The 14,852-nt window shown below is 46.2% G+C and overlaps 4 protein-coding genes across 13 annotated transcripts in view; 2 read left to right on the top strand and 2 right to left on the bottom strand.

Annotated features, from left to right (window-relative positions):
* The first annotated feature begins 1,038 nt into the window (after nucleotides 1–1,038).
* On the top strand, nucleotides 1,039–3,767 carry LOC120904438 (dipeptidyl peptidase 3). Its single transcript, XM_040314448.1, is given in 5 exon segments — nucleotides 1,039–1,355; nucleotides 1,464–1,616; nucleotides 1,714–2,608; nucleotides 2,701–3,300; nucleotides 3,303–3,767. Coding segments are annotated over 5 exon segments (2,166 nt in total). The 5' UTR covers nucleotides 1,039–1,235; the 3' UTR covers nucleotides 3,701–3,767.
* Nucleotides 3,768–4,050: 283 nt separating this feature from the next.
* LOC120904556 (nucleoplasmin-like protein) lies at nucleotides 4,051–7,152 on the top strand. Its single transcript, XM_040314683.1, has 2 exons — nucleotides 4,051–4,191; nucleotides 5,472–7,152. The coding sequence occupies exons 1-2, from the start codon at nucleotides 4,170–4,172 to the stop codon at nucleotides 5,975–5,977; spliced, it is 528 nt and encodes a 175-aa protein (XP_040170617.1). The 5' UTR covers nucleotides 4,051–4,169; the 3' UTR covers nucleotides 5,978–7,152.
* Nucleotides 7,153–7,344: 192 nt separating this feature from the next.
* On the bottom strand, nucleotides 7,345–13,284 carry LOC120904497 (4-hydroxybutyrate coenzyme A transferase). Its single transcript, XM_040314563.1, has 4 exons — nucleotides 12,887–13,284; nucleotides 9,228–10,025; nucleotides 8,876–9,142; nucleotides 7,345–8,796 (listed from the first exon to the last, which is right to left on the bottom strand). Exons 1-4 carry the CDS (start codon nucleotides 13,068–13,070, stop codon nucleotides 8,609–8,611), a joined length of 1,437 nt encoding a protein of 478 aa, XP_040170497.1. The 5' UTR covers nucleotides 13,071–13,284; the 3' UTR covers nucleotides 7,345–8,608.
* A 300-nt stretch (nucleotides 13,285–13,584) lies between these two features.
* The window catches only part of LOC120893380 (alpha-1,6-mannosyl-glycoprotein 2-beta-N-acetylglucosaminyltransferase), a 40,211-nt gene continuing 38,943 nt past the window's right edge, over nucleotides 13,585–14,852 (bottom strand). For all 10 annotated transcript variants that reach the window (XM_040295210.1, XM_040295208.1, XM_040295211.1 and 7 more), the window contains one exon: nucleotides 13,585–14,836. In XM_040295210.1, coding sequence (XP_040151144.1) covers nucleotides 14,614–14,836 — 223 coding nt within the window. In that variant the 3' untranslated portion in view covers nucleotides 13,585–14,613. The remainder of the gene's footprint in view (nucleotides 14,837–14,852) is intronic.

Genomic DNA, 14,852 nt, shown 5'->3' on the forward strand with positions numbered 1-14,852 from the left:
AGATGACCCAAAAAATCTTCCACGACAATTGTTTTGGCACTTTCCATCTGTCAAACCGTCTATGTTTAGTACGAAAGAACCTAAATTTGGCTATATCTAAGCATAAACAAAAGGATAGACATAAAATGATGAGTTGTAATACGCCATCTATTGAGCAAACCAGTGAAGCTATGGAGCTTTCGTTTTTTTTATCAATTGGTATTGGATTTTCCAGTCGTTTAAGCTTAATTTGTAGCGCTTGTTGTTACTCTAGGTTTTGTGCACAAAATGAAAAATTGGCCTTAAAAAGTGTATGGTTGTGTGAAGTCGTTTGTGAACGCTTTTTCATCTAACTGTCAAAACAAGCTTTGAAAATGGTGGTTAATGACACGGATCCAAAGTGCTGCTGCATGTAAAAAAATATCGACGACTGTTGTTAAATTGAATCTCAAAATGGCAACATGCCAAACGCTAAGAAGACACCTCCTAAGGCTGGAAATAGACGAACCGAGATCGTCGCGGTACCGCGAAATTCGCGCCTTGTTTATAACAGTTGTAGAACAGTTGGGCTGTCAAATCTTCCGCGCCTCCGATCGTGCCTGCTGTTTCGCAGAGATACACAACTTCGGTATTCCTGAGATTTTCGCGGTAGCGCGAACCGATTGTTTTCACTTTTTCTGGTGAATTCGTTTGAAAAAACGTGTAAGGAAAAGAGTTTTGTATTTTATTTTGCATAAACTATGTGAAATAACCAATTTGATTCGAAAATTAATAAACATTATTTCTTCTTGGCACATTCAATCGTCACCAGACCTCGGATGGTTCCATACACGAACCGCGATTATCTCGCCTATCTGTCAGATTTTATAACAGAATTGACAGCTCAAGTCATACGCGATTTTCGCGGTACCGCGATGATCTCGGTTCGTCTATTTCCAGCCTAAGAAGACAGACATTCCACCTTGCACGGATCATAATCCCACCTATAATTTAACCATCTTGAGTGTGTGTATCCGTTTGGACAAAATTTGTTGATTGGGTGTTCGTATTGGCCCGGAGCTGTCAAAATAAAAATATCAAACTCATCATTTTGTGTGGCTGATTCAGGTAAAATTGTATGCCGGTGTAGAAAGCTGAGTTTTTTGGTTTAGATTTCTGTTTCTGTTCGCTACAAATTAGTGCACCTGTCGAAGCTACACAGCAAACGTGAATTAGTCCAGTTTGACAAAGTAAAAACGCTTAGTCGCATAGAAAAAATGTCCGATAAAGCGCAGTTCGTTCTGCCTAACACGCAACCGATCGTAGATCTGGAATGTGCCACGGCATTTAACAATTTGACCGAGAAGGAAAAGCAGTATGCGCATTTCTTTAGCAAGGTAGGTTGAATGTTTTACTTCAACTCAGCTAATGCCCCATTATATGAGCAACTTTACTTGCTGAAATGCCACTTTTACTTAAAAGTCTTCTTCTTGCCTTTTTTCCAGGCATCTTGGGCTGGCGGATTGGTAGCACTGGTGCAGTCTAGCCCGGAATCTCCGCTAATTTTCTCTTTACTTCATCGAATCTTTCTGGCCGAGCCTGTGGAGGATTTGAAGAAATCTGCACTCGCTGCTGGTGTGTCGGAAGATGAGTTTACGGTATGTGCAAATCAAACATCGGACCATTGGCTAGCCATTTATCTTATCTCATTGTTGTAAATAAAACTGTTGATGTTTTTTCGTTTACATTTGCTAGGCATTTCTCGTGTACACTTGTGGATTTCTGGCGAATGCTGGCAATTACAAGGGTATGGGCGACAGCAAGATTGTCCCGAACCTGGACGAGGATAAGTTCGAGGCGATCGTGAAATGCTCTGCCGCTTACAAAGCGCATGCCAGCGTAATTGATTCGCTATGGGAGTCCACGAAGGTGCCAATTTTTCTACTCACGGATCGCATGAAGACGCTAGGTCTTTGCGATACCGGTGTAACGACGTACTTCTCGAGCAACGTTACGCACGACGATACGGAGCTGATAAGCGAATGGATGAAGGAGCACAAGTTTGAGGCGTACATTTGCCGTACGTTCAAAACCACCGAGAATGGGAAAACGGTATACGACATCAAGCTTGCGTCCAGCGAAGAAGGTGACAAGAAGGGGCTGACGCGCGAACCGGAAGAGTATAAGGGATGCATTTTCAAGATAACGCGGGGCGATTACAAGGAGCTAATGCAAATGGTGGCCGACTCGCTGGAGGAAGCGAAAAAACACAGTGCCAATGAAAATCAGCTGCAGATGATTGAGGCATACGTAGAAAGCTTCCGCGAAGGTAGCTTGGATGCGCACAAGACTGGCTCGCGATATTGGATCAAGGACAAAGGGCCGGTAATCGAGACGTACATTGGATTCATTGAAACGTACCGCGATCCGGTTGGACAGCGGGGAGAGTTCGAGGGATTCGTTGCCATGGTGAACAAGGAGATGTCGGCAAAATTCGGCACGTTGGTTTCAAATGCTGAAAACTTCATCAAGCTGTTACCGTGGGGAGAAGAGTATGAGAAAGATTCCTACCTGAAGCCTGATTTTACGTCCCTGGACATTTTAACGTTCGCGGGATCAGGTGTGCCTTGCGGTATTAACATTCCCAACTGTAAGCATTTGTTTTTAGAGTGTGTCAAATTTAACTCAAATCAGGGAGAATGGGTAATTTACATCTGGAATTTCAATTTGTTTATTTCGCAGATGATGAAATTCGCCAGGACGAAGGATTTAAGAACGTGTCGCTTGGAAATGTGCTTGCCAACACAAACAAGACCGACTCGATTCCGTTCCTTTCGGAGGAGGACCAGGCGTTGATGAAGAAGTATAAGGCGGCCGCTTTCGAGGTGCAAGTGGGTTTGCACGAATTGCTTGGCCATGGCAGCGGAAAGCTGCTGCGCATTGATGAGGCGGGCGAGTACAACTTTGACACGGCCAAGCTGAAGAATCCGCTCACCGGAGAACCGGTCAGCTGTTGGTACGAACCGGGTGAAACGTACGACTCCAAGTTCAAGTCGCTCGGCTCTTCGTACGAGGAGTGTCGGGCCGAAGCGGTTGGGCTATATCTGAGCCTGAATCGTGACGTACTGAAGATATTCGGGCACACGGACGAAGAGGAAGTGGCAAACATCATCTACGTGAACTGGCTGTTGCTTGTCTGGGGTGGCGTAGGCGTAGCGATGGAGCTGTACAATCCGGCCCAAAAAGCGTGGCTGCAGGCCCACTATCAGGCGCGGTTCGTAATTATGAAGGTGCTGCTGGAGGCGGGAGAGGGGCTGGTTAATGTTCAAGAGACTGAGGAGGGTAAAATTTGCTACTCAAGTTCGATCGCAGCAAGATTGAAACGGTTGGAAAGGAAGCGATCAGGAAGTTCTTGCTGAAGCTGCAGTTTTACAAATCGACCGGCAACGTCACGGCGGCAACCGATATGTACAATCACTACTCGGAGGTATCGGAAGGCGGAGAGTACCCGTGGGCTAAGTGGCGCGATATTGTGTTGCTGCACAAAAAGCCGAGAATGATCTTTCTGCAGTCGAACACGGCGATTGATGCTGACACCGGCAAGGTGGTTCTGAAGTCGTACGATGCCAACTTTGCTGGCTATATTCAGTCTTGGGTTGAGCGCTTCCCCGATACGAAAATCGACGACATTCTGGAACGCATCCATGCGACGGATAAGCAATATTTTGAAGGATTGTATTAAACGTCTGCGTCCAAATGCGATATGCAAATAAGATTCAAACTGAATAAAGAAGGTTTTTGAACAAGTATTTAGTTTCCGTTTGCCGTGCGTTTATTTCACTGCTTCACGCAGCACAACAGCATGATTAATATGTATGTAAATAGAAGCAGACTCTTGTGGAGGTAGTGAACTTTTCCATAGCACAACGTCTTTGTAGATTTAAAACTGTGATCTATTATTTCGCAAGCAGCGTGCACCGAACACCGTATTGAAATTTCAAATTGACATGTTGACAGTTGCCATTATTGCAGACCGAAGAGTTCCGAATGTTGCCGAAGGTTGACAGCGCGGCTCACCAGCACCGTACAAAGCTTGGGCAAAACGGATGTGTTTTTTCATTCTCTTGCAAGTTTCCAAACGTGGTGAGAGTCGCGCATCCATTTGCTTTGCTGAAGAAAATCCGGAAAAAGCCAACTAACCGCACACAAATATGACCGACGAATACTTTTACGGTGAGTAACTGATCATTGTAATCGATTGTGATAGCGGTTCGGGCCGCTGGCGTGTTATTTCTCATCGCATTGGGCGTGAAATGTGTGAAGGTGCCGCCAACCGTCGCACCGCGCATTTTTACCGCACGCGCTTCTCATCGCGCTAGGAAATGGTCGCCCTTTCGGACGATTTTTCACCGTACCCGGGCGCCGCACACACGTTCCGCGTATCCCGTGCGTCGTCATTGTAGCCGATTTTTTTTTCTCCCATTGCCCGGGTCTCACGGTAGTGTGTATGGTTGGTTTTTGGACCGTGCTTGTGTGTGTCCAGCAGGGGCCGTCGTCGCTGTCGTGGCCGATGGCGGCGTCTCGTTTGGGTTCTGAAAGCTTTTCCCACTCAGAGCATCGGGCACAATTTGCCGGTAGCGCCGTCCGTGAGTCCGGGTGTTGCCGGAGCGGTGCGGGGTCTCTTCTCGCATGTAAACTTCCCTTAAATGAAGGGGTGTTACAGTGTGGGTCCGTTTTTGGCGGTACTTGACAGTGGGGCATAATCTGGCTGTTTTATAATAGCACGAAAAATGCCGGCAAGAACAAGCCTCTTGAACGAGAACGCATCTGCACCGTTCATTTTTGTGCATGGCAAACAGAAAGAGCAAATGTGAGGTTATATTTCCCCGATGAAGCGGGTAATTTTCCCGGTGTTTCTGTGGTGGGTTGGTAGTGCTCAAGGCCGGTTGCAGCGGTCTGGGTCATTATTTACCCAGTAGGCTTTGCTAGATAAAATTTGCCGCTTTGTCCCGGGGTTTTTTTCTCTCTGCTATTGGTATTGTTGGAGGCGCTGTGTCGTTAGCGCCTTTTTGTGCGCTTGGAAACACACCAATACAGAAGCGTCTTGGGCCGTATTACTGCATGTGGAGATGTGTGTGTGTGTGCGTGCGCTCGTGTGTGTTAGTAAGAGAGTGGTTTTCGTTTTTGTTTATTTCATCCTGTTCTACTTTTCCCCCGTTTTGCACTGAACGCTGCTGCCGGGTGGTGTGATGCGCTGTATGAAGGGTTAACGTTAGCTCATTGAAATGGCGGCGTCGCCCACTGCGATACGAACGCCTTTTTGTGTGTGCAGAAATTGCTTGGGCCTGTTTTGGAAGTAGCGCAATGCGGTGAAGAAACGGCATCAATGAACATACCAGCTATTAATTTGACGGTAAAATATATTTTAATTGGCGCGAAGGGGTGTACAATGCTTTTGTTATGGATAGGTTGAATGTTTCTGAACGTTTTTTTTTGTTTTTAACATTTTCCAGGAGCAACTCTCAAGGAGGGCAGCAAAACAGTGACCTGGGACCCGGACAACAAGCCGGAGGGTTACCCGCGGACGAACAAGCTGGTCATCAAACAGTGCCTCCTGGGTCATGAGGCAGCCGCGGACGAGTTCAACGTGGTGCAGGTGGAGACGATGACCATAAGGGACACGCTCCGCATACCGATCGCCGTGCTGAAGGTGGGCGAACTGCGACAGTGCCGCATGGATTTGGAGTTCTCCGACGCGCCCGTCACGTTCACGTTGGTTGAGGGCAAGGGACCGGTGCACATCCACGGGCTGCACCTGCTCGGTTCGCTGGTGGAGGAGTTCGAGGATATGGAGGAGATGGAGGAGGAAGTGCTGGACGAGGAGGAGGCCGACGAGGACGAGGATGAGGACGGTGCGTCACAGAAGAAGAAGCCAAAACTGACCAACAACTCCAAGGGCAAGCCGGGCGCAGCGGCCGGCGGTCCCGCCGGTAATGACAAAAACCGAAAGAGGAAATAAACGGGACACGTTCCGTGCACCGGCCACCAGCCTCTGTGATTGCTGTTGCAGAAGCAGAAGCAAAGTCGGCCGCCACAACGTGTCATCATTCCTCACCACAAATTAAATATATGTATTACAAAAAAAAACACACACACTGACAACAAAACTAAAATCCAAACCACCATCACCAACTAAAGCCACGTCTATCTGCAAGTCAGCGCCAAAACAGCAACATCAAAAGAGGAGGAGCGAAAGGTGAACGAGCAGGGAATTATTACGCGTAATTCCCGCCGTAGTTCATGAGCTACATGAATCCTCTTACCTCGCGCGCACCTGGTATCACCGTTCCCTGTTTGTTTCGTCGGATTTGAAGACGAAAGTGCGTGCAAATTCCCTTCTAAACAAAACAATCTTATAATAATTACACGGACAAAGCAGAGAGGATCCTCGCAACCCATTAGTTGCTGCAGAAGAGATACACCCGGCGCCCGATCCTACCGTGGCGTTTACCAATTGACATAATACCAATAATATCAAGAATTTAAGCCCCGGGGGACTTTTGTTGGGGGAGAAAACAAGGTCCAACGAAAGACTACTAACCACGATAGAGCAACATTTGTATAATCATTGAAAGAGAAGACGTAACAAATCTTGTGAGATAAATTTCCGAAAAAAGGAACCGGAACAAATGAGAGGACTACTTTCTGAATTGGGTTGAAGAGCTATGACTATTGCATTTAAAGTTCGGTGGAAAATGCTACATACGTAAGCGCGCGTACCAAAGCGCGTACCACGCGGAACGGTTGAGCACACGATAATCACGGTGGCAAAGGACGACGCAATATCATCATCAATACCCGGCAATCCCAGTCCACCCGTGGTTTAATTCTGGTCAATTCGTTTCGCCATGAAGATAATGTATCTCATGAGAGAAAGGCGTATGGGAATCGGGGAAATCATTTTAAGGCCAAATTTGAAAGCAAAAGCTTCGTTTCCCATGCTCTGCAGGTAAAAACACTGAAATGCAAGAAAATTAAACGAGAAGCGATCCTATACTGGATCAGATCCCCGCAGGTGGTGGGCCGAGCACAGAGCAACTAGTGTATGCGAGGAGAGGCGACAAAATATTCATCAGCTGAAGTGAAAAATGGCAAACACAAAATGGACAAATAAATATGGAAACTGAAACAAGATTTAAGAAAAAGAGCTTTAATTAGTCGAACGTTATTAACCGGTGATCGGTGACCACCAATACCCAAGCACGTGGTACGAACGATCGTCAGTGTGAAGCAAAGAAAGAAACAGCAATTGCATACTTTTAGGCGGTTTCTACGAAGGATGATCGAACGTCAATGTTTGTACCTACTAGAAAACTTGAACTTCCGTTTCGTATTACTAGGATAACTTTTTATTTTCAAAGCTGATTTTGAGGTTTCGAGTAACTCGTTTTTTGTGATTTGTTTACATTTAAGAGTAACGCTCTTTTGTTGATCTAAAGATGATTAACTTCAATGCGTGATTGTGATTCCCGCTTGCGTGGTTTTGTAAAAAATGCCATTCGTCTTTCGTCCTGCCCCTTCTCGCTTCGGTTTTGTAGGCTATAAAGCACTGGAGGTGCCATGGTGTGAGATAGTTCGTTTGATGCTAATATTAGTTTGTTGCTGTTTCTAACAATCTACCCTTGCTCTCTACTAAGCAAACACACACTTGTTTGCATTGAACTTCGAATTGTCGGATTCTCCAGAGCCTACTAGAACAATAGTGAATTGCTTTCTAGAACGCTAATGCTACACGCTGCGCGCAAACTCACTGCGCAGACCAATTTGATAAAAAAGCAATAAGTGAAAGTGAGTTTTATAACTTCTATTACCATTTCATCTATTTAGTCTATGAAAGATCATGTGTGACATGTGTGGTCTGTAAAGTTTTGCTGTTGGCAGTTTTGCTTTCTATGTTTTATCCCAGGCATTGCGGTGTGTAAACAATTTGTAATACAACTGAAGCATTTGGCTGCACGATCGTCCCCCACCATTCCCGTTTATCGCCAATTAGGTTTCGTTTTACAGTAATGTTTTTAAATTAAATTGCTTTTATTTGGTGATTTTGCTTAGCGTTGCGAAAAGGAGTTATTTTGTTTTTCTTCTATCTCTGGAGTTTTGGTTTGTCCAACGAAATTTACAACCTCATTGGCTCCAAAATGCTAGAATGCCGAAAAAACATCACGGAGCGTTACGCACGAATGATTAAACATATTATTACAAAAAAAAACAACAAAAACACGTTAAAACACAATTCATATCCAGCAGGAATTATCAATCGGGTGAATTCTAGATCCAAACCCCGAATAAAGGATCGTTGTTTGTTTTTTTTTTTTATATCTTGCTTTGTAAACGTGTCGAACACGACATTAATCTCGCACGAAACCACGGGCTTGAGTCGATTTGTGTTTGTTTGAATTCAACGAATCCATTGCTTTTGAACGACCGATCATGTTACGTGTTCCCATGGCGACGAAATGGCATGTGCTTTGAATTTGTTCGTCTTGTTTTGTTCTCTTGTTGTTGCTGTTGTTGTTGCTTGCGTTCGGAAGGCCTGCGCGTTTTTGTAGTCGCTGTGTATTTGGGCGTTTGTGATACGACAACGACGTTCTTAATTCGGCGTTGGCATCGTTTTCAGACGCTCGAAGGCAGCCTTCTCGAGCGCCTCGCGATGGTCGGGATGCGCAATCTGAATCAATGCGTAAGCACGTTGGCGCAAGCTGCGCCCGAACAGGTTAGCAATGCCGTACTCAGTGACGACGTAATGGACATGAGCTCGGGAGGTTACCACACCGGCACCTGGATGAAAAAAAAGAACATACGTCGCATTAAGTCACCTTCTCACATTCGCGTCGCCGGTTGCATTGACGATACTTACCAGGTTTGAGAATGGGCGAAATTTTACTCTGGCCCTTGTTCGTGACGGACGGTAGCGCAATGATTGGTTTGCCCTTGCCATCGAATCCTTCGGCCGCACCGCGGATAAAGTCTACCTGTCCGCCGAAGCCGGAGTACATGCGCGTGCCGATCGAATCCGCACACACCTGCCCGGTGAGATCGACCTCGATGGCCGAGTTGATGGCCGTCATCTTGGGGTTGCGCGAGATAATGCCAACATTGTTGACGTAGTTGATCTCCAACATTTCTGTACGTACGATGGACAATGCAAAACCGAATGTCATACCCTTCTTTACCTACAACACTCCTGCAACAATCTCTATCTCGCTTACCAATGAACGGATTATTGTCCACGAAGTCGTACAGCTTCTTGGTGCCGATCAGGAACGAACCGACGATACGACCCCGATGGAACGTTTTCTTGTCGTTGGTGACGCAACCTTTGCGCACCAGGTCGACCACACCGCCGGCAAACATCTCTGAATGGATACCCAGATCCTTGTGGTTGTGCAGTGCGTTCAGTACTGCGTCCGGAATGTTGCCGATGCCCATCTGCAGCGTGGCACCATCCTCGACCAGATTCTCCGCGATCAGTTGGCCGATTTTGGTCTCGACATCCGACATTGCGTGCCCACCGTGCTCGGGAAGCGGGATATCCACATTGACTGCGTAATCGAAATGCGACTGGTGAATGATACCGTCACCGAACGTGCGCGGCATCTGCTTGTTCACCTGGGCGATGATGACTTTCGAGTTTTCCAGCGCCGCACGCACACAGTCCACGCTGGTGCCGAGCGTGCAGTAGCCGTGGTTGTCCGGGGGCGACACCGACACGATTGCCACATCCGGCTGGATGAGCTTGCGCCGGAACAGCAGCGGAATTTCGTGCAGGAAGATCGGGACCGCATCACCGCGACCATCGGCCACGGCTGCCCGCACGTTGCCGCCCATGAACAGTGACTTCGAGCGGAACACGTCCTTGCACTCGGGTTTGCAGTACGAAGCCGGCCCTTCGGTGTGCATGTGCGTCACGGTGATGTCGCGCAGATTGTTCTCCATGCCGTGCTTGGTCATCGCATCGAGCAGATGGACCGGGGTGGCCGCTGCACCCTGCGCGAACACAATGTCCCCTAGAAGTAGGAAAACAGTTATCGATATTACCATGACATGTAAAATGAAGCGTTTCCTCTATTTTACAAATCAACCTTACATTATTCAGACACTCAGAGCAAACGTTTTGCTCAGACAATTGACATTTTGAATCGGAATATCGGAAAAAAATTGTGAAAGTCTCCGAGAACACATGTTTTCGTACATTTCGAACGTAGAGTCTAGTCACAACCATATAATCTTAGAACATCATAGACCAATGGCTGCTTTGCACAGTGGATAGGCCGTATCTTATCACTCGCTTTAAATTGCTCCCCTCCAACCAGTGAGCAGTAAAGTTAGACAGTGCAGTACAACCCGCACATGCTAACGGGCAAACATTATTCTAGAAAACAGACTATCTTAGACCCTGACAGGAAGAGTTCAACAAACGGCGAAAAGTAGAAATAAGATTGACCTTCTTCCTACGGATTACGTGCTATCCGTCCTTGTCCATGAAATAGAAGAAAAAAAAAACCTAACGCCTGGCCTTATCTCAGTCGTGAGTAACACATTTAAGCAGGAGCGGGCTTTATCTATTAGGAGCTATAGTTTAAACAGTATTGAAGTATCTGTTCTGTTGGGATATTTTCCGATTTCTCTTCCAGCACATTAATACGCGAGCAAAACACGCACGTGCCGGATGAAATTGCAAGCGTCCTTGCGTGTGCTGGTGAAGCGTGATATCAAGCGCAAAATTAGATGGCACATTAGATGCATAATAAAAAACTGCAGTTAAGTGGGCAAGCAACTTAGATATGCAACTTTGAATTTGTACAGAACCGAACGCCATGTTTCGAAATATCTTTCGTACGACCGTATGTGACTTTTTGCCTTCTAGATCGGTGTCGGTAACCCGTCGCAACGCCGGTACGTTGCTTGATGATGAGAAGCATGCGAAGAGCGAGGGGGAAAGGGTTTTGCATAATTAAGCATTTGTAGCCAGCTCCAAACGTACAAGGGGTAGCAACAGGGCATGTGGATTGGCAGTGTATGTGTGTTCTGTGCGCACAACAACCACACATGCACCAGCAGCTATGCCCATTTTATATCGAAACGTCTACAATGTGACTGCAGTTTATGGTTCGAAGCATATTGGGGTTGCATGACATTTGCTGTTTAAATTAAAGAAAAGGCTTTCACGAAATAATTTCAAAGGTACTTTACCAATTATACAACACTAATGACCGTTCACTTATTTCTCCATTTTAAGCTATCACATTTCGAATAACTTCGATTCGACAATTTCAGCAAAAGCAGTGCGTCAGACAGCATTCTAACGCGTCATCGGCAAGGAAAAACTGGTTTGTGGTGTGTTGTTCTTTTTATAGTCGCGACACTCGAAGAACACACACATTCTCTGCATCTTTAGCCGGAATGGTTAAAAACCGGATCGCTTCAATATACGGTGGGAGTAATAATGATCTGTGTGGCGATGCTATTCCTAGCCACATCACTGCCCGAGGGCGCGGTTTTGATGCGTCAAGGGCAAGGAACTATTCCCTGTCTGTTTAACGTACACACAGTGTGTCTCTAGTTGACCTAGAAACGTACGGCCGTTATTTTGTTTCGTGCTTTTGGTCGACCTTGGTCTATGAAAAGACTCTACTAGAGTTAGCTACCCCTGTACATCGCGGTAACATGCCAGATGTCGCCTCACTTCCGGAGCGCAAATAGTAATGCAAATTGGATAAACAAGCACAAATCGCTCATATTTCCAGCCGGTACACTTGTGCCGCAAATTTGCGCCAATTGAGTTATCATGCAATTAGGACCTCCGAAGCACAAATCACGTTTGAGTTAACACTCTCCGAGGTGATGTTTTGGCATTTGATGCCAAATGAACGTTAATGGACGGCTGTTTTATCGTGATGCGTGAGCGCAGAAGGACGGCTATCTTTGATCCGAAACCTTTGCTCAAACACGATACCGTAAAGTTTTAGGAGTTATTTGAGGTTCGAGTGCTACCGATCCAACTGCTACCGATGACGGTGTGTAACAAGCTTCAATGTAAACAGTTCTATCGAAGAATAGAAATGACTGTCGTAGCAAGCGCCATGTATGTATTTGTTCTACCATCGACGCATCTCGTCTCTCTCGATGTTCAAAGTCCAAAAGCATCGCTAATCAAGTGTGTTGTTGTGTGCGCTATACCATTCCCAACTGAGAACAAACTCCACCAGAGGCGGCACATACCGACGTGCCTTTATTACTCCCCTGATTGCGTTCTGCTTAGGGTCAAAGGAGGAACGGGCAGCTGTAGTTGAACAGTGAAAAATAATGTAAACTGTGGCCTTTGTACTCTGATGATGATAGCATTAAGTAGGCCAGGAGAGTTTGTACACCGCACGATTATGTATGCCTCACCGTCGCCGATTGGTCAGTGACACGGGACCTAACGAAGTCCAAATTCATCCCACAGTAACGCATTGCTAGATGAAAGTGAATTTTTTCGCTTCGGGAGAGACGGCACGTGGGGGCACGTTCGAGGGGAAAGCTGTGCGTGCAAAATCATGGTAGGCGAAATAAACACGGCATTGCGTAACGGCGCACGATTAATTTCATACGTATGCCGTCTCGTTCGCTGTGCTGCCTGTGTCGAGTGCGCGGAGGGAACGGATCCGGCTAGCTCTATTCTGGTTTCTCGGCACGAGCATTCGAACAGCACAACACACACACGTACAAATATCGTCATCATCATCGTCATCAACATCTTCATCGTCCAGTATCTATGGAATTCGCCATGGAAGGAGTTTCTTGGCACCGCGGCCGTGAAACTACCCCTAAAAACGCACACACGAAGCACAAACATCCACACATACACACATAAACGGTGCGTTACCTGATTTGATAACTTTGACGGCTTCCTCCGCCGTGGTGTACTTGGGCTCACGCTCGAGCGGCTGCGAAATTTGGTTCGAGTAGGTAAAGTAGGAATTCCGCTGCGTGGCCGCCGCCACCAACCGATGGGAGGCATTGCCGGTGAGCAACCGGGGAGCGAATCGGAGTGCAGCAAATGAGGACATTTTTTCGCTTTAATTAATCACACCAAAACAACACAGAGACAAACACACGCACTAGCCAACAGTAAGTTGCTGCCTCAGCTCTGTAGATTTTCTGCGACGGTCTAATTTTGCGCGAGAGCTTGCACTGCCGAAACTGTTTGCTCCCAGTCGGAGAGTTATGCGAACGAATTTGTTTTCATTCAATCGCTGCCTGTCACTGGTGTGTGACGTTTGCTGTAGCCATTTGATGCGTGCTTTGACCAGATGTGCTGTTTACACAGTTCATTATGGCCACGCAGCAGGCAATCTCAGTCCCACTGTTATGGTACAGCTACTTTGACCAATTTATTTCAAAGATGAACCAGTAGTGCGGATTTAACGAAGAAGTTTGAATTTTGCTTGCGTAAACCGTTACGTTTTTGGTATTCAAGCATGAAATGTATTTCGCGTCGTGTTACATGACGCAATTTTTGGCTTTGAATGCGGAATGAAATTTTGTCCGTCATGATCAAGAAACATAAAACCAAAGACCCAATAGTGTATTTACATTCGTTCTATTTATTTATACTTCTGTGCCGTCCACTTTAAAGTTTATTGTATTCCGTACCAAATACACCTAACATTACACGTATCGGTCTATCGCCAAAAACAGGGACAGCGGGACAATGCTAACAATTAACATTATCTGCAGACGTTAAGTGTACAGTAACCGTAACATTCGAATCTGTTGGATGTATCATTTGCGCCACTACTGTTGCTCAACACAAATCAAACTCATCGTCTAATTGATTTTTATATAAAATTAATGTTGCTACCGGAAAGCTGCGGCCAACTAGCAAATCAAGTAGGACACTAACATCCAGGACTAGTGCGGCATCGGTTGGGTTGAGATGCATCTATTCGAGCCTATTGAGACCATTTATCAGTTTACTCGCGCAACCTTTTGTGTGATTGCATACTTAGGTAAAATGCTTTCCTACAAACTCAATAACAATCGTACACAAACGTGGGCAAAACAAGAAGAAGGTAAAATAAAATAACACTTTTCAACAAGAAACATCGCGTCAACAGCAGCACGTTAGAGCTTTACTTTAGCTCTTGCAAGTCTTAGGTTCTGTCTTTTTTCTTTTCTTTTTTTTTACTTAACCGTAATCTAAACCTACACCCTATTACTACCTTCAGTTGGCCTTTTTTGGTAACGTTTCATAAAATCTACCACATTACCATTGCACATTGTCTTACTATGTGTAGCAACAAAAGGTGAATATTTCGAACAATTGGCTAGTTGAAACGATACGCTAAAACAAACCCGAACCTAAAACGTAACTTTGGTCTTGCCTCATTCCGGTCCATCATTCGGTTTGCAATGGTTTGCGCACTACTTACTTACAACGTAAGTGCTGCTACTCCTTCCCTTGCGTAACGATTCTTCGATTCTTCCCACCGTCGTTGTAGTGTTGCATTGCGTGTCTCGCCAGTATTGCCCCAAAGGACAGCAAGGAATGTGCGTGTTACTCCCGGAACTAGGCGCTTCGGAGGGCGGAGCTGCTGCCACTCTGGACCATTACCGCCCAACGAGGGTCATGTTGAAGCACAGCTGATGATCGCGCTGATCGCCCCAGCCACCGTTGCCCTTGCGCAGCTTGGTCTTCTTTATGACGCTCGTCTGCGTGAGCGAAATCGAGCGGGGAAATAGTTGCTGAGCGCTCCGTGCTACCTTCAGCACCTGTTGCACTTTCGAGATCACCTGGTTCGATTCACAGTTGCTCTTTTTGTGATGCACGCCACTGAAAGCAGAGCAGA

The sequence above is a fragment of the Anopheles arabiensis genome, chromosome 2 (genome assembly GCF_016920715.1).
Source record: "Anopheles arabiensis isolate DONGOLA chromosome 2, AaraD3, whole genome shotgun sequence".
NCBI classification, from domain to species: domain Eukaryota; kingdom Metazoa; phylum Arthropoda; class Insecta; order Diptera; family Culicidae; genus Anopheles; species Anopheles arabiensis.